At 32.2% G+C, this 20,100-nt stretch overlaps 2 protein-coding genes across 3 annotated transcripts in view; one reads left to right on the top strand and one right to left on the bottom strand.

Moving 5' to 3' along the window:
• Nucleotides 1-17,773, bottom strand: part of LOC145939077 (uncharacterized) — a 68,500-nt gene extending 50,727 nt beyond the window's left edge. For both annotated transcript variants that reach the window (XM_083043156.1, XM_083043155.1), the window contains exons 1-4: nt 17,536-17,773; nt 17,065-17,415; nt 16,898-16,956; nt 15,514-15,561 (exon numbers count right to left, since the gene is read on the bottom strand). In XM_083043156.1, the coding sequence (XP_082899282.1) occupies nt 15,514-15,561; nt 16,898-16,956; nt 17,065-17,087 (130 nt within the window). In that variant the 5' untranslated portion in view covers nt 17,088-17,415; nt 17,536-17,773. The remainder of the gene's footprint in view (nt 1-15,513; nt 15,562-16,897; nt 16,957-17,064; nt 17,416-17,535) is intronic.
• On the top strand, nt 550-15,044 carry LOC145938384 (tumor necrosis factor receptor superfamily member grnd). The gene is made up of 5 exons (XM_083041930.1): nt 550-778; nt 6,382-6,845; nt 9,026-9,091; nt 10,036-10,190; nt 10,516-15,044. The coding sequence occupies exons 2-5, from the start codon at nt 6,614-6,616 to the stop codon at nt 10,813-10,815; spliced, it is 753 nt and encodes a 250-aa protein (XP_082898056.1). The 5' UTR covers nt 550-778; nt 6,382-6,613; the 3' UTR covers nt 10,816-15,044.
• Nucleotides 17,774-20,100: the final 2,327 nt, after the last annotated feature.

Below are 20,100 nucleotides of genomic sequence, written 5' to 3'. Positions count from 1 at the left end.
TTGCAAATAAAAATTTCATCGATGATAAATATTATACATGTCTTACATGTATTATTATAATTAATTAAACGTTTTAAATTATTTTGATAAAGTAGATAATTATATGACAATTTACAATTACGCGTCAAAGTTCTACTTTCAAATAGTACTTTATGCATCCGTGATTAATTATCTATTTTTTTTATATGGAAGAAATAAATTTATACTCCCCCCTGTTTTTGATAGATATTTTAAAGGTCTCGTCCCATTAATCTCCCAATATGGATGCGTCTGTTTCGCAATTCGGGAATCACGTGCTTGCATATGGACACGTCAACATGTGCCCGCCATCCGTGGTGTCGACCACGATTTGCTGTTGATGCGAGTGCGCGCGCAAGCTGGCAACAGGTAAATGGCAGGTAAGAAAAAAAAAGAAGCGAATGGAACGCAGGGAGAGAGATGTGGAGGATTAGGTGAGTGAACGTGAGGGGAAAAGAGGCACAGGTGCGACGACTGGAGGGGACGAAATGGCTCCGACTTCTCCAAGAGAGGTGGGAGTTGCAAGAGAACCTGAAGCCTGAACTCGCTTCGGTTTGACGTCCGCGCGATCGACAGTCAAGCGCGGAAAGCCGTCGATAGTGCGCGATTATCCTTCTAACCGCGTTTAGCATTTGCATTTTCCGCGATGCAGGAACTCGAGGACGTCAAAGTGCATCGCGCGTGATCGTGCGTGGGTGCGTGCGTTGGATGCGCGCGTTCGCGCGCGCGCGATGCGGATTGCATTATACGGATGACCTCGGTAAGCGTGCAAATCTCTCATCATCGATTTCTCACGATGGTACCCATTAAATTATGCAAAATTACATTTTTCTTACCGTAATTTATGCATCTTTTCTTTGTCATTTTCTCAAAAATTAACGCAGAAAGTTCACAATTTATTTTCAAAATTCGATCAGAGAAAAACGAACCAAGGACATGTCTACATACATATTCAAAAAATATTCAGAAGATATCCTAAAGATATCTTATCGTTTAAAGATATATTCGGGATATCTTCTGAATGTTTTTTGAATGTGTATGCTGTATGGATATTACATAAATAAAATAAATAAATATAAAAACGTTTAAAAGACATTCTAAGGGCTTAAGGTTCTTCAAATGTTATGAGATGTTATGTAAATTAAATTTTCTGTCTTTGGTGACCTTTTCGTTGCGAACGCTTTCAGTTTCGCGAATATCGTTACCATCGAAATAATATCGTTGTCAGTGATTGCAGTCGAGTTTATCATTGTCATTAGATGCGCGAGAATCCGGTTACCAAGCTGCTCGAATAGAAGCAATAGCGAAGTGCGTATATTCGAAGAGCGTAGAATATATTTCGTAATGAACAGTTGGACGACGCGACGTTGTAAGGAGAATCCGCGGAGACTTTAACGATCACGGTTGCAGATAAGACGAGTGGACTTGACGTGTGTCGTGTGATAATTTCACGATTTATCGCGACATCGATCCGTTGTTTCTCTACGCGAATATTGATCTTTGCTGCTTGGAAACCGCCGGTACCATATGCTAGGATTTACACGATAATCGGGAGAAATGTTGTTACAAATTTTGAGCCAATTTCTCCTTACAAAATTGTCGTTTAATATTAGATTTTGAAAATAATTAATCTCTATTAAATTATATATTGTTAAAATGAATTGAATAATATAAATATGAAAGAGAGAGAGAGAGAGAGAGAGAGAGTAGTAAAAAATCTTTTAATTTTTATTTTATTTCAAATTTTAAGCTATCAAGATTTCAAATTTAATTTCTCGTTTCGCTAAAATGTCAATTGTGTCAGTGCTTAATTAGCACGTGTAATAAGTTATGAAAGATCGTAATATTTCAATCACAAAAACTTTCCCTTAAGAAATAATCGATTCGAAACGGTCGAAGAATCCGATTTCTCCTTTTTCTTATCTAGTACTTTCTTTCTTATAGCTCAAAAGTTTATGTCGCTCATCGTCCCATATAACGTGCTCCAATAATGTACATGTATTTCCGGATACGAGCTCGCTCATTCAAGCAAGGACACATCACAATCAATGAGTATCATGATGTTGTAGCGTTGCAATCGCAATCTGTGTGAAAAAATCGCTTGAAAAATATCTGAACCGACAATTAGACGGCTTCATAATAAGCGGCTAATTAGTAGATAATTATACGGGGCAGAGCAACGTCGAGTAACGTTTGTTCTACTTCACCGCGTGTTGATTACACGAGAATAGGAAACGCGGAACCGCAATTTCTTCGGGACCGAACGTCAGCGCAGTGATTTACGATGTTTCGTCATAAGAAAGATGATCGCGCGTGTGACGCGTCTTCTCGCGCGCGATAATATTCATTCTGACGTAAATTACGTGACTATCAGACTGGATATTGCATAGCGTTATCAATCCGCGAGAGATGTTACAAGAAACGAGATACCGGGTACGTGGCGATATGAGTCAGTTTCTTTCTAATTAGAATAACCGTGTCACGTGTTTGACAGTTCTAGTAGTATTTGCTATTCGTTAACTTTCAGAAAATTTGATTGATGATATTCGCTTATATGTTAGATTATAAGAGATCGTAAGATTTCAAAACCCGAGAGATCTAGAAGATTGTCAAATTAATACCTAAGGTTGAAATTATGAGCGATTAATCTAATATTAATTTTAAGATTTTATTAATCGGTTGACATTAATTTTCAATTAATCATAATTTAAGAGCCATCGGTGTCTGATTCGAAGGAAAGTCCAAAGATTTCGAAAATAAAATTCATGCGAAAAATGTATGCTTATGTTGTTGTTGCATTTGAATCTTCGAGATTGTACAATCACTCTACATTGAGCTAATATAAGTTAATATCCGAAATATGACTTTTTGATTCATGATTCATTTCATCGATCGTGATCGGAGTTCGAGCATACGAGTATCGACGACGTGCTCGACCCGTAATGTTTCGCCATGCGTAAAAGCCCTCTTCGTGAACCAGTCGAACAACATTCCTGCGTCCAGACTGCCTCTGGCGCGTTCACTGCCTACCTCTGACTTCTGTTCGGACTTTCCTCGGCAAATGTCGCTGTATCCAGCAAGAGCCGTTAACAATGCTTTCCGTTATATCGCGGGATAAAAACAATATTACAAAAGAAAAACTTGTTCTCTTTATTTGCTAAAGATATGTATTATCATTGAGATTTGGACTCGTAAATATTAACAACAATTAATGACCGGATATCGATAGGAAATCAATTTTTTAAAAAGATAAAGAAATTTAGAAAAATTATTGTATATGTATATGTTATATAAAAGCTGTTAATATATATTAATATTTTATGAAATTTTAAGAAATTTGAAACGCGAGTAACTTTTTCATACGAAATTAATCATGTAATTGTAAGATGTGAAAAGCTATTATTAAATTAAAAAATTTATCAATGTTTTTTAAACTTTAAACCTTAGATGCACATCGGTTTTTTAGTACGGAAATTTTGTGTAACACAGATACGTGATAATCTACATATATATAGAATAATAGTAACGGAAGGAGATACCAACTTTTCAATTTTTTTATAATATATATCAAATTTTAAATTCTGCTCTCGTACCTTTTAAAGATAATAACTCACATAAGATCATCGCTTTATTTCGTGCCACAAACATTCGAGACTATACTATTCACATTCGATTTCCATTTGTTACAACACAAGGCAACACCCTAAACCATTGTGTGCCTGACACATTGTGTGGTTCGGTACCAGATGTACTCGCTGGTGCACGTTGCATCTGCATTACGACGTTACATCCGCGTGTGATTACGAGTGAGGTTTATGGAAAACACATAATATCCGGTAACCGAATGGCATGAATGTGTCCTAAAGACACGCGATATGTCGTAATACCGGTCGCGTAACGTAAGGAAAGGCACGAACATTTTTCGAGACATTTGGTCGAAAAAAATCAAAATAACTTGACTATTGCATGTTACTTAATTGTTAAACATTATCAAGTTATCGATCATCAATGTATTGTTCGGAGTATCAATCGTTTTGCAATTACAGCGAGTTGCAAACAACTGGAACAATTCATCTCGCGAAACTGAGAACTTTAATTTTGATTACATTTTGAATTTAGATTTAAAAGATATTTGATTTAATTAAGAATTAAATCTCGATTTAATTTCCTCTTTTTAAGAAAGTAGGTTACACATCATATTATCATATTGAATCTTTTAATTGAAGAATCCTGCCCGAAAGAACTATTCAAAAATATTAACAAAATATTGACGAAAACATGATGAAATATGTATATCGATTAGTCGGAATATATAATTTAGCCTTCGCGACTTCGATCGAAAGTCGCTGTCGCGAACAACAATTTTCCTTCGCTTCGCAGAGGTATGTAGTATGTAGAAAACGGCACGAAGTAAGCATTTACTTCGTCGTTTGATATGAGGAATGAGTCACAAACGCGATACGACGCGGCCCTGAGAATATTAGTCTCTCATTATCCACGTTATATTTTATTTCTAAAGAAAGATTGTGCTTTTAGTCATTTTTTAAAATTCATATAAGCATCTATTTATAGACTGCAATTTTTGATATTGTCATAGACGTAATCATAGTTGGAATCATATGTTATTAGCATTCAAAGTACGTTCTGTCGTCTAGAGCGCGAAAACATTACGCAATCGAATAAATATATAACTCTCGGAAGAGAATAACAAAACAGACTGCGAATAATTTATAAAACATAGTCCGCGAGGTGACAATAAAACGAGGTCGTCGATGGCAACCGCGAAAGTATCTTCACTGTTGCGCGACACATCGGAGACCACTTCGATGCATCCGGACCCGCGTATGCGTTAACACAGGTGTTCAAATGTAGAGATGATACGTAATACTTTGTAGACACGACGCATCTCTGGTATCGCGACACTATCGAATGTAATCAACGAAACGAAACATAGGGCGAATTTTTTAATTCATCGATTGATCAATCGATGTGCAAATACAGCAAATACTTATATATACATCTAATATACATATAATATAAAATTTATACATAAATTCTGTTTTGCGCGATTGCCAAAAAAACTAATCTCTTCCAATTTAGTTACTTCCGATTAAAAAAAAAATCTGAAAATTTTATAGATTATATCGTCACATATATAGTATGAATAGGTATACATACATATAGATTTTTATTTAAGGCACACCATACACAATTAAAATCAAGGATTCAAAAAAAATCTTTGATTGACTAAATATAGGCGAGTTTTTTAATTCACCGATTAATCAATTGATTTTATCAAGCATTTGCAGCATTTTTGAAATCATGCGATTGATTAATCGGTGAATTAAAAAACTCGCCCATATTTAGTCGATCAAAGATTTTCTTTGAATCCTTGATTTTAATTGTGTATTAATGTTAATGTGTGTATTAATGTGTTAATGGTGTGACTTAAATAAAAATCTATATATATGTATATTTATACTATATGTATATGTGACGATCTATAAAATTTTCAGATTTCTTTTTAATCGGAAGGAACTAGATTGGAAGAGATTAGTTATTCATTTTTTTGTCATATGTATATTAGATGCATTATAAGTATTTTTTTAAATATACAGTTTATATTGATAGATGACCATATTAAAATATAGATGATTATTTGTAAAATGTAATTATAAAGCTCATACTGATTGATATATAGTCCCATCAAAAATAAAACACACGCACCCAAGTATTTATTGTACTCTCTATGACTATATTTGATTTTAATAATAATTTATAAAGAATTATAAATAAAAAATATCTTCTTATGAGATGCTCGAAAATCATTTTAATTTTAATAGCAATTAAAAAACAAATACTTAAAGATTATTAAATTGTACATTATGTATGCATGTTTTGAGCATTCAATCTCTTTTTGTCTCGATTCTCGATTACTATTAATATATTTTTCCCTAAATATTATATTGTCTTCTATATTATATTGCCTTCTCATCAAGAAAATCTGTTTAATCGAGAGTATTGCTTACTTGCGAAATAATAGATACGGATTCACTCTTGGAATACCATCATATTATAATATATTTTTACAAAATTCTTTAGCAGTAACATGCATATATATAATTATATCCTCTACGTTACAAACGGATTCTTCGGCCAAATCGGAATCGATTTTTCTTAATATTTGTAAGTTAAAGATTATGATACAAAAAAAGCAGGATTTTCCCTCCCCCAGTATATTTTGCATACTATCGGTTCTTTTTTGTGATGTGTGAACATGTTTCTTCTTTTGTTTTTTGTCTATTTTTTTCTTTATGAATTTCGGCGATATAAATGTAATAATACTCTCTTCGCAATGATTAGCGCCACGAGTATGGAGCTTGCTCGAGGCATATCTTTCGAGTGCCGTTAAGAATCGCCGCAAGAATCGATTGTCGGACGAGTCACGATCGTGTCCTAAATCTGTGGTTCGAGACGCAGGAGAGAGGGAGAGAAGCAAAAAAAGGAGAATTACGAAAGGGACGAGAAGAGAGCACCGAACCGGTTGGCCATTTCGACATCGTGCATCGAATTGGCAAAATAAAATCTTAACCGAATGTTTCCGGATGTGACCATAAACAGCATGGGATTGCTGGTGATAGTCATCGTCGTTTTGACTAGGTTCTCGCTTGCCGATCTCGATCTTCGAGGTGCCAAGTGCGGCGAAAAACGTTGCAATGTATCGGAATATTGCAGTTCTTTCGACACGCACTGTAGACCCTGTGCGGTCGCGTGCGACATGGAGAGCCACAATTACCAACCAGAAGAGTGCACGAAAGACTGTCAAGGTGAGTCATCGATACCGGTTTTTTAACGGATTGAAAAGAATCAAAAGACAATTATCATTAATTCAAACTCATCATGTAGGAGGTTTCCCAGTTAATCGAATGTCAAATCATTAAATATATTCAAACTTCAATGTCATATCGGATTAACGTTCTAATATTTTACAATATTTTGGCTTATATTTCGTGAACTTGAATTTATAACTCGGCCAGCTTCTATTCAGAACCAGTTGTATATCGCGGCGCATCGTTCCGGTTTTTCGTTTTCATGCGAATCAACATGCGTACGGGAAACCGGATAGCGATACGCGGTGCCATCATTCACCTCTGTCGAGCGGGCAAGCCAACCCGGGTTCTCGGGTCCGTTGACTTTGCACCTGACTATCCCTACCGACTTCCCACACGCGAACGCGGTCGATGAGTCACCTCAGCTTCTTTTCTTCCTCCCTTCCGTCGTCCTTTTTCTTTCAGCCTCTTTCACAGTCCCTCTCCTCTGCATCATTCTTTTTTTTTTTCTTTTTTACTCCTGCTTGGGATTCAGCGTCGGTTTCGCGGTGAGGAAGGGAAGATGTATTTCATGCTCCGACAGGTAGGAGGAACCGCGGCTTCGCTCCTCGGCATCGGGGGACGCGCGTAGAATGAAATTCTTTGCCTCTACATCAAAGGAGATGCTCCTTTGCGTGACGGGATTTGACATCGTAGCTAGTACAAAATTGTCCATGTGGAGTTCCGTTGGGCACCCATGGGCCCAACGGATTCTCCATTTAGAACCCTCGTTACGGTGTCCGGTTACGTTATATCGGTAAACTCCTGTCGGGCTTATGTACAAATTCTCGCGCGCTGCTAAACGTTTCAGTAAAAATATCCTATGAAATAGGAGCTATGGGAAGGACACAGGGACCAATTCTTTTATATCTAAATAAATAATCGAGAGATTTACAACACACGATGAATCAAGATTGTTTCAGATCACATTTGTTTTATTGTTGGAATATTCTAATCCGTCATGTAAAAATTTGAATAGATTGTTATATTATATTGGAATCATATATAAAATGTATGATATAATGAAATTTGTTGAGACTATCGGGGTAAATTGGCTTAATTACGTAATTATAAATTACGTATCTCGATTCGAGAACACTCTTTATTTGCGAATTTTATCCATTGCGCGGTTACGAATCGATCCGCGCGAGCTCGCCGTCCTAGGTCTGGCACTAACATTTGCGTCCCTCTTCGGTTTGGAATGGGGTCATCTCGCGTTTACAATAGCGATAAGGGTGTGCGATTACGCGCACCCACGTGCTACAAGTAAGCAACCGTAGGTCGGAATTGTTTGCACCGCAAGTTGCTATCGCGACCGACCTCTCCTGTCTTACGCAAGCGCATGAGAATCTGCGTCTTTTGACAGGTAGATCGTTGACTCGAATAAGAAAAAATGGGGAGCGTCGAGGAAAAGAGTACAAAAATATGAAGATAGCAAATAAATCGATCGCGCGTAAGTCGAATCAATTTTATGGAATGCAGTCTTCAAAGTAGAACTTGCTGTAGAAAACAAATGAACATGAAAGAAGCAAGTACTTGTTTTGATGTAATGATGTATTTAAAAGTAGATATATATTTTACAGATATAATAAGATTATTTTTTTAAAATTTGCATTAAAATTATATCTTTTTTTCATAAAAATATTCTGTACTTCTTTATTTTAGATCAAAAGATCTTAGAACAAAATATATTTTTATATTGATAAATTGTATATTGATGGATTAATAAGTGTTGATATTATAATAATATTATTAAAGAGACATTGCATTGTTAATAATTACAGCGATTGTAGCTGACTCGTATTCCTGAGACTATAATTGATTCAACTTTCATACGAATAATAACGTCGAATTTCCCTCTCACGCACCTGGCGTATAATAGAATACGCCACAGAATAGAATACGCCAGAGTCATGGTTGGAGAAATCTTCGAGCTGTATAGCGCTAATGTGATTATTTTCCGTAACGCTTTCTAAGTAAATGTCTGATAAACTCGTAGTCTTAATGAAATATACACTTAATATACGTGTTTTAAAATTCTTGCGCACATTGGCAAAGTTTGCTTGAAAAGTAAGAAACTTTGCCGATGTAAATGTGTAAAATAATTAATTATAATTATTGATTACTTTTGATTGCAGTTTATCTTCATGATCAACGCTATATCGAGCGTGTGGATTCAAATAGACAGTACGATGATCTCAGAGGTGAGTGGGCTCAGGTGTGAATAGAATATGCACATAATTTAGTCGCGAAGTACCGCAGGCTTGAGAGAAGTCGGACAAGTCGGAGATTTCAACGACGTAAATCTCGCATAAGCATTGTACACTCGCTCGTAATTCTCACGCGATTGCCGCAAAATTATGAGAGAAACTTGATATTGTTATTTATAATTTGTTAATCTTATAATTTTATAATTATATCATGGAAGCATAATTTTTTTATAATTACTTATAGAAGAATATAAGCAGAATATAAATATTCTTAATTCTTAAATAATTGCAATAAAACTATCGAGAAGTTTTAATATGTACTTTACTAATGCGATTCTGTCGACTTCACGTAATCTGTGAGTAGAAAAAAAGCAATCACACACGTAAGCGTTTTGTAATGGTTTTTGTAATTCGTTTTAATATATCGAATAATTATTCCTTTCTGCAAGAAATTGAGATTTTATTTCAAAACGCAATTTGTAGTTTAAGATGTACCATAACTATCATTTTTGAAGTTTAACCGAGAAAGGATATTGAAAGTGTTTGTTGCGTATCTTTTAAAATCAATGATACGTTATGAAGCAATTAAATTAGCATTATGCAAAAGCGATTAATGTTATTGCATCTTAATAATTAGCTATTTCTGTTAGATTATTTTTATTAGGTCTATTATATATAAAATGTTTAAAATAAAATTGCATAAAATATTTATAATTTATATATATATTAATTACAATATTAATATATTCTCTATGAAATTGCTATTCTTTATAAGAATGTGTTTATAATAATTTAATGTATAATAATTTAAAAGAATTTTTTAATTCTCCAAATAAATTGAATATACTACACTAATCATTTCGATTCCTTTTGCGCGGATGTATATAAATATAATTATTATTATATTAGTGTTCTTAAAACCTATTTTTCTACTATAGAGGAAATGAAAAAACTCAAGAATTGGTTCGCGGTCACAACAACGTTGACCTGTTTCTCACTATTGGGAATGTTGTACCTGCTGGGAAGGACCTTAATACGGTGGGAAAGGATCCAAAATAGCTTACGAACCGTATTCAGAAGGAATCTTGTAAAGGTAAGGTGCGATCATTTATGAGAATGGACTTTTTCAAAAAATTCATAAAAGTCTTACTATAGCTTTCTATTAAACGTTTCGGTATAACGAGCTCGTCTGGAGAACGAGAGGCAAATAAATTAAATTTAGCTAAGTAACAAATTAAAATATGAATTAAAATATATAAATTTTCTATTAGAAAAAATAGAAATTTTTCTCATTTTACTCTTTTATTGTTTTTTCAATTTTCTAAAAAGCCATGAATGTTTATTCTAACAAAATTAAAGTGCGCGCTTTTGATGAGGCGGTCGCGAGTATTTTAATCTTCTAACAATAAATTTTGCAGGTAGCTGATAAGAATAAAGATGACGTCGAAGCCGCTGCGAATAAACAAAATGGTCTCAAATTGACTATACCAAGCATAAGTGCCACAGTTGAATCAGAACCCAAAATCACCGACAATGGTAATAATAATAGTAGTAATAATAACGGGAATAGCACTACACCGAATACCACGAGTACCCCTCTGTCACGGCGATACCCTAGCGAAGACACCACTCTCGATTATGCTTACGATAATCCGGCGATGACACCGAGTCCAGAAGCCGCGCAGCTTAGAGCGAAAGCTCGCGAGAGCTCGTTTTAAGATTACAGGTTTTGAGCATTAAACACATCATAAGAAGGTACGCATAAGATTGTTCTTGACTTTGTATACTCGAAGTAAATCTTAAAACGAAACATTTGTAAATGAAAATACATATATATTTGTTCGTTAAAAAAAACACGATTTAAAGTTCTACTGTGAAATGAGTTAGAACAAACTTTGTGATAGTAATTGTTTTTATAAAAAAAAATATTCAATCAAAGAATATTGAAGAAAAAATTGTTTTACCGGACGAATATTGAACGATTCTGATTCAAGCAGGAAAATGGAAGTAAGATGTGGCAAAGTGTATATGAATGAAATATGACGTGGCTATTGTTTCCTATTTTGCGATTGCACATTCAAGTATTTCATAAGAAGTTTTTATGAACGAGAATTTTTTAAGATATTGTATATAAATGCATATTGGAGTAAAGATCGATCAAATAAGAAAGATCGTTCATCGTCACTTTGTCTTTCTTAAATGTGTGTGCTCGCGCAACTTTCTATATATACTTTAAAGAGTTTCTACAAACGATAGTCACAGATGATTGATATTCTATGAATAACCACAGCCTCGCATAAAATAATTCTACATAATTATTTTATTTCTCAATAATCTCTGAATCATTAAATGTCGAGTCATGAACAGAATTTGATATTAATGACCATTAATCTCAATCAAAACTTAGAAATAACGTGTGATTATTTTCAACTATAAATTAGTTCCATTCAAAATTAGAAAAGTAACATTCGAGATTGTGTGATTATCGCTTTAATTACTTTGTATTATTAATGTAGTATCGTAAGTTTTTGGAGTGACTCGTGAATGCGTATCAAGCCTCCGCGAACCATGCGGCTGTGTGACTTAATTAAATAATAATTAATACGAATGTTTGTGTGACTTACATAGATACGCGCAGTGCAGTCTCGTCGACTTAATGCTTTCGATTTTAAGCTATCGCCATTGTGGCGAAAAACAACTCGCTTCAACAAAATTGCAATACTAAATCCAATGCTTTCGCTGTATTATGAAAAAGACTGTAAGTGCCTTTAAAATTATTTTTTCCTTAATTTAAAGTTATTCTTACATTGAGTTTCTTTTAGTAGCTTTTATAATTATCTTCTTGTTAGTGAAAACACTGTGCATCAATATAGTAATCATAAACAAATTCAATATTGTCCGAGCAAATATATCTCTTGTTTACAAAAATAGCTTTTTGGCATTTTTTTTGCTTTTGATACTTATTGTCTTTTTATGTCGAATCTTCTTATCCTAATAATATACAGCGAGAAGCACTTTAGCGGATATTTAAGATATTTTTACAATTGTTTTTTCATGTTAAACATAATCACTAAAATGATTTCATAAGCACGAATTAAAAGTCGACGATCAGAGTTCAAACTTTTGCAAATTATACACAGCGTGCATCTATATATGCCTTTAGTAATAAGTACAATAATTATCTTAAGAGAGAATCGCATCCTTATCAGCCATTCCGTCCATGAAAGGCCTTCCGAGCAAACGTACGCGCGCAAGGCGCACTTTGCATAGGTCAGTGACGTTGCACGCGAGGACGCGAAAGAAGATCGATAATAAAATTTATCGTGAACCGACGAGCGCCAACGCTCAATATATATATTTTAACGTTTTTAAATTCCGCGATAATGTAATTTCAAATGACTTTAACGGAGTGTGTATACACACAAGTACAAAATTGTACTTACTTTGCTACTAATTCTGGAAAATTTTTTTAAATTACATCTACCTAATTTTTGACTCAAGAAGTGTTGAAAATATTGATGTTACTACTGGGGGAAATAAAATTTTACATGATATGCAATTTGCTCAAAACAAATACGCTCAAAATCACTTGCTCCCTGGAAAAATAATTTACATTTATCCACTAGGAGAAAGTGTTCGATTAATGCTCATTATCAGTTTTGATGGATAAACGAAAGAATGTTGCTCAAAATAAAAAAATGTTTTTGTGATTAATAATTTTTCAAATAATTATCAATTTTAATTAAAAATTTAAATTACAAATTTAAATTAAAAATTTTCAATTTTTAATTTTAATTAAAAATTCTTATATATCAGACTATATTCATTTATATGAAAGAGGGAAAATTAAGTACACAATAACATTTTTTATGTATCTTTTTAAAAAATATAATCAAATGATGACATTCTTGCAGATTGAGAGAGAAATGATTGATTCTCTAATTAGATTTCAAGTAGATTGTAATCATTCATTCTATAACTTATAAAATTTAGATGAAGTTAAAAAAAAGATAGCTATTTCAATAATGGAATTAATCGAAAAATTTTTTTATATTAGTTGAAGATATTAACTATTTCGCCTATGTCTCGCAGCAACCACTGACCTTAGATTTAATCATCTACACATCTACACCAATTCACCATTCTTAGCAATTATAGAATTAGCAATAACTTCACTATGGCGCAATTTTCACTTTTCTATTTGATTCATCTAAAGATGAATCAACGTCTTCCAGAAACGAAGATATTAACTTGGCCCAGAGGCAGCTCCTAACTTTAAGTTTTCGAATCGAATTGTAAATATACCTGATAGTCTTTTAAGTTTCTGTTTTCTTCGTTGATAAGTTTAAGTAAAAGAAACTTCCTGTTTTTCTCTCGCGTAATCGAAATTAAAAATTAAAAAAGTACTCGACAATATCTTGATATCTTACAAGCAAACTTTTCTCAACTTTCCTTCCAACGTTACTTCAATAAAATTGATTTAATTGTAATTATCTTATTAATGTTAGTGAACGCGAAAGAGATATTTTTATTCCGTTTTAATAATTCAAAGGTCCCATATTATATATACACGAGTATTATATAATAACGATATTGGCCGCGTTCAGCAGAAAAAGCAGCTTTGCAACTGTTGTAAAATTCGTGAATCTGATTGGTGTATTCTCTTCATCTTAGCTGAACCTAAGAGAATACACCAATCAGATTCACGAATTTTACAACAGTTGCAAAGCTGCTTTTTCTGCTGAACGCGGCCATTAAGCAGCCGATTTTACGATCATATTGCTTCTAATATTCTTAATATTTCAAATAATTTTAAAACAATATTCGTTAAAAACATCTTCGTTATTATATTATTTTGATAATAATAATATTATACATATATTGTTTTATATATATATGCATATATGTTTGGATTATTCTGAATGTATTAGTATGTTCTGAGATAGTATTCAGCATATTCTGAGATAAATATACCTAATTAAAAAAATAATATTAATATGGTGTGCCTTTTTGACGGATTTTTATAGAATTGAAATATATTTGTAATATAGAAAATAATGTATTTCTGTAATGTAAATATAATCCAGAAATATGACGACCCATATGTGCATACGTAAAGTATTAATTAATGATTCAAATTAATATATTAGAAATTTTGAACTTGGTTACTGCATTTGTCAAAATTTTATTTAAAATTTTGTATTATATATATATATATATATATATATATATATGTATATATATGCGTACGTTTGTTTAATGTATTTTAAGATTTGTCAATTATTTGCTTAATTAATATTTTATTCTTATGTCAATATAATAACTGTTTAATTAAAAATATTATATGAAACATTTGCTGGAATTACATACTTTACGTACGTATAAGGGTACCGTTTTTTGAAAGATATTGTTAGCATTGACATATAAGATATATATAGTATATGTATAATTCATTGACTCAGTCACTACGTCGCATCACAAGATATAAATAAGAAGTTGTAGCTTGACTTTAATCGCAAAACTAAGCAAGGCGATTAAAATCATTGATACTCGTTAATACGTCGATTTTACAGAATTTGTAAACGTTATAATGTTTGTAAAATATTTTTTTGTTATATCATGCACATTTTACTTACCATAAGTGTCAGTAGTTGAGAAAAATTGACACAACATATATTAGGATATATATTGTACATTTTAAAAAAATATATTAGTTGTCGAGTTATATTTATATATTTTTTTTAAGCGAAAATCGGATATTTTGCTGTTATCATGTTACTCTCAAAAAAGAGTTATGCGTTATTTTTAATTAACATGTATTTCTGATGCCGTGATTTTTGTACTAATTACGAATGTTCAGCGTTATTATTTGACTGTAGTAGCTCAGAGAAATATGTTAAAATGTTTTGCCGAGCAGCAAAATTCATTTCTTGTAAATAAAGAGATATCAATATAATAATAAATATAGAAAAAAATTATTTCATTTTCGAACATTACATTGGAAGATTACAGCATCTCTCTTACAAATGATTGATTCTATTAAATATTTTGATTTAATGTGCTAAAGAATATGGTATTATAAATATTTGTCTTCCGTTTTCGAGAATTATATGTTCTATATTTAAATAATTTTAAATATTATATATTATTGATTTAGTAGTAACATATACACTTTATAATTTATAATTTACTTTTGCAATAGATGCAATGCATATCGAAAAAACTTATTAAAAATTATTATTATAAATTATAAATTATTTAATTTCATATCTTTTAACTTATCCATTTTGAGGCAACGGACTTAGCTACAATCTATTTCTACAAATTATTTCTACAAAACAATCTATTTCTACAATTTCTATAAACCCGTTCCTCAAAATTAAAACCTCAAAATTAAATAAAAGTTTATCACTCACCGGCACTGATGCACAACAGCGGAGTTATTAAAATTGAAGCTACGTTGTCTGTAACATACAAATATAAAATCCAAATTATAGTAATGCCGGAAATAATTAACACTTCAAGAAATTATTATTATTATTATTATTGAACGCGCCGAATTTTACATTCGATGATTAAAATAACAAGCAAATATATAAAGATGGAATAATTTCGAAAAATCTTAGAAATAAATTTTTTTTATATAAAATAGAGAAACACTTTTATAAGTTTTATATAAAAGTCTCTGAGAGTGTCTCGTGTTTAAATCATTCAAATAAATGAACCAAATTAATGAATGTGCTATTTATAATAATCCATATCTAAAAAAGGCATGTAAAGTCGATTGCTCGAATATCTCGAAGTTTATTGTTGTCGCTTTTCCTCGATACTCATTGGCTGTCAAGATTCGCGTTGTGCGTTTTAAATAATATGTTATAATATTTTTGACAGTTATCAGCTGATTTCTATCAAAAAATATTAATCAAGAAGAAGGTATTATAACATATTATTTACAACATAATACTATTTTAATTATATTACTATTAAATATATTACTATTTTTATCCGCATTGTAAACTTTATGCATCGCATCGCCTTTATTTCAATCGAATATAATCAAAATTATAATACTTTAAGAGAGGATCGCAACTTTGAGCATCGTGTTCAGATTCACAAATGATAGAATCGTTTTCATTAGAGACTCTTTAGAAGTCATTAAAATATTCATGAGATTGTGTTAATACAAATATAGTTATTGAAAATATATATAATGCATAATTTAAATTTCTTTCTGAGCTAATCTCGAAAATAGATTTTTTAACCAATATTGTATTATTATTACATTTGTGTTTTCTGATATACTGGCTATATATTTCGCGAATAATAAGAAAAATAAATTCGAGTTATATTTTGCTCAAAGTATCTAAAGTATAGTCTTTCAAATAAAAAAAAATAATATTAAAATATTCATGAGATTGTTAATACGAATGCTTATTGAAAAAATATATAATGTATAATTTAAATTTCTTTCTGAGCTAATTTCAAAAATATATTTTTTTAACCAATGTTACATTATTGCGTTTTAAAAAAAAAAAAAAAAAAGAATAACTTTAAGATATTTATAAAATTCTTAATGCGAGTGCTTATCAAAAATATATATTGCATAATTTAAATATATGTATATATATAATGCAAATTTATTTTTGAGCTAATCTCAAAAATCAATTTATATCTTAAACAATATTATATTATTATTATATTAGCGGTTTTCATATGCTGGCTAATATGTATTTCAAGTAAATGGCGATGATATAAATTCGATGATAGGTATAATTAGTTAAATAAAATTAATTTACTCACCGGTCGTTGAAACGCGGTTATATTCTCGTTGATTGTTGCGTCGCTTCGGAAAGTCGTTCCTATAAATAATATTATATTATTATTATATGAGCGATTTTTATATGCTAGCTATATATTTCAGGTAAATGACGATGATATAATCAGGTAAATAAAATCAATTTGCTCACCAGTCGTTGAAACGCTGCCACATTCTCGTTGATTGTTGCGTAGTTTCGGAAATCGTTCGCCGAGATGCATTTTCATCGACCAGGCATTACTGATTTCGATTTCCCGCACTAAATAATACGATAGAACGATCGCCCGTTACTTTGTACAGCATTCTCGACACCGATTGCACGCACTACGCGCCGGATTGCATAAATAACAACGGATAAATAACGACGATATATAATACCATCCGCCACTTTCGATATTCGCGATATGCAGTGAAGTAGTACCCTGTGACGTAGTATGTCGTGACGTAGTATGTCGTGACGTAATGCAACAAACTTCGCGCGGTTCGCGCGCGACACAATCATCTGAAAACGATAAATTATGTATTAATTAAATATCTCACATCCAAAATATAGATTTGCCAAAGCACAAAAGCTTGAACGCGATGCGATTCGTACAAATAAATGATGTGAAATGATACATACCTCTTAATAAACAGAATGTTCAATGAGATCGATCGATTCGGAGAAAAAGCGGCAAAGCGGCGTAGCCCGGCGGTTGCAGATTGTCGTAGGTTGATTAACCGCGATCGCACGAGTTAATTAATACTTCCTGCTAATTGCCCGTGGCACGATTCAATACTCCCGACATTCGTTTGTACGCGGAATTCATTCTTAACGGGAAAAACGCGTGAAAAATGCGGAGCCGATTGAGCGCGATACCGTGACTAGCGCGAGGACGCGAGGGACGAAGGACGTGACGTAGTAACTACGTAAATCGACACTCAGCGCGCCGCGCGCCAAATTCAAAAACCATTATAGGCTGTAACTTTTGTACTTGCACCATCGTCTAAATTATTACTGTGTATTTAAATTTATATTATATACGATTCAATATTTCGATTTCGTAATCACTGCGATTGTAATTTCAAGTGTGTCATTTATATGTGTGTGTACGGAACTTGACATTCATACATATTAATTTCAAATTTCGAAAAACTGATTAAAGATATTAATCGCGATTGAATGTATTAAGTAATATTCCAATGATCGTCCATCAATATTTCATGCAATTATGAATATCGTAATATATCATGCTCGTTAGCATTTAAACAGATTGTACTTATAATTAATATTTAATTTGTAGGCTGGTATGCTGATGGTACCATCATATTGTGCAGATAATGTACTGTTGAAATATATAAAAGAATAATTTTTGGCTCGTTTTAAAATATTGAAATCTGAAATTTTTAAACCGCGGACCCCATACGGCGCGAATTCATTTTATGTATATTAGATCAAAAAGTTTGTAGGCTGGTATGCTGATGGTACCATCATATTGTGCAGATAATGTACTGTTGAAATATATAAAAGAATAATTTATGACTCGTTTTAAAATATTGAAAATTAAAATTTATATACCGCGGACCCCATACGACCCGGATTCATTTTACTTATATTAGAACAAAAAGTTTGTACGCTGGTATGCTGATGGTACCATCATATTGTGCAGATAATGTACTGTTGAAATAAATATACGATGAATTTTTGGCTCGTTTTAAAATATTAGAAATTCATACTTTTTTGTCGCTAACCCTATGCGACGGATTCTTATTTTATGTATATCATATTAAAAAATTTGTACGCTGGTGTCTGCGTGGTACCAAAAGATTCTGTAATGTACCATAAAAATGTATAATCGATCAATTTTTGGCTCGTCTTAAAATATTAGAAATCTATACTTATTTGACGCGGACCCTATGCGACGCATCCTTATTTTATGTATATCAAATATCAGAGTTTGTACGCTGTTGTCTGCTTGGTACCAAATAATTCTGTAATCAATGTACTATTAAAATGTATAATCGATGAATTTTTGGCTCGTTTTAAAATATTAGAAATTGATACTTATTTGCCGCTAACCCTATGCGACGCATTCTTATTTTATGTATATCATATTAAAAAATTTGTACGCTGGTGTCTACGTGGTACCAAAATATTCTATAATGAATATACTTTTAAATTGTATAATCGATGAATTTTAGGATCGTCTTAAAATATTAGAATCGATACTTTTTTGACGCGGACCCTGTGCGACGCATCCTTATTTTATGTTTATCCTATTAAAAAATTTGTACGCTGATGTCTGTTTGGTACCAAATGATTCTGTAATCAATGTACTAATAAAATGTATAATCGATGAATTTTTGGCTCGTCTTAAAATATTGGAAATCGATACTTTTTTGACGCGGACCCTGTGCGACGCATCTTTATTTTATGTTTATCCTATTAAAAAATTTGTACGCTGCTGTCTGTTTGATACCAAATGATTCTGTAATCAATGTACTATTAAAATGTATAATCCATGAATTTTTGGCTCGTCTTAAAGTATTGGAAATCGATACTTTTTTGGCGCGGACCCTGTGCGACGCATCCTTATTTTATGTATATCAAGGTAAAAAATTTGTACGCTGCTGTCTGTTTGGTACCAAATGATTCTGTAATCAATGTACTATTAAAAAGTATAATCGATGAATTTTTGGCTCGTCTTAAAATATTGGAAATCGATACTTTTTACCGCTGACCCTATGCGACGCATCCTTATTTTATGTATATCAAATTAAAAAGTTTGTACGCTGCTGTCTGTTTGGTACCAAATGATTCTGTAATCAATGTACTATTAAAATGTATAATCGATGAATTTTTGGCTCGACTTAAAATATTGGAAATCGATACTTTTTACCGCTGACCCTATGCGACGCAACATTATTTTATGTATATCAAATTAAAAAATTTGTACGCTGATGTCTGTTTGGTACCAAATGATTCTGTAATCAATGTTCTAATAAAATGTATAATCGATGAATTTTTGGCTCGTCTTAAAATATTGGAAATCGATACTTTTTTGACGCGGACCCTGTGCGACGCATCCTTATTTTATGTTTATCCTATTAAAAAATTTGTACGCTGCTGTCTGTTTAATACCAAATGATTCTGTAATCAATGTTCTAATAAAATGTATAATCGATGAATTTTTGGCTCGTCTTAAAA

The sequence above is a fragment of the Prenolepis imparis genome, unplaced genomic scaffold, assembly GCF_030444845.1.
Source record: "Prenolepis imparis isolate NDT839.2.m4 unplaced genomic scaffold, iyPreImpa1.0 SCAF_7, whole genome shotgun sequence".
Taxonomy (NCBI): domain Eukaryota; kingdom Metazoa; phylum Arthropoda; class Insecta; order Hymenoptera; family Formicidae; genus Prenolepis; species Prenolepis imparis.
The sequence above is the reverse complement of the archived record's forward strand: the minus strand, read 5'-3'. Positions and strand labels throughout refer to the sequence as shown.

What these genes read in the sequence shown, in the direction of transcription:
- LOC145938384 (XM_083041930.1), top strand. Translation starts at nt 6,614, where the DNA reads ATGTTTCCGGATGTGACCATAAACAGCATGGGATTGCTGGTGATAGTC. An exon ending in GTGCACGAAAGACTGTCAAG is followed by an intron (nt 6,846 to 9,025) that starts GTGAGTCATCGA and finishes TTTTGATTGCAG; the next exon opens with TTTATCTTCATGATCAACGC. An exon ending in ACAGTACGATGATCTCAGAG is followed by an intron (nt 9,092 to 10,035) that starts GTGAGTGGGCTC and finishes TTTCTACTATAG; the next exon opens with AGGAAATGAAAAAACTCAAG.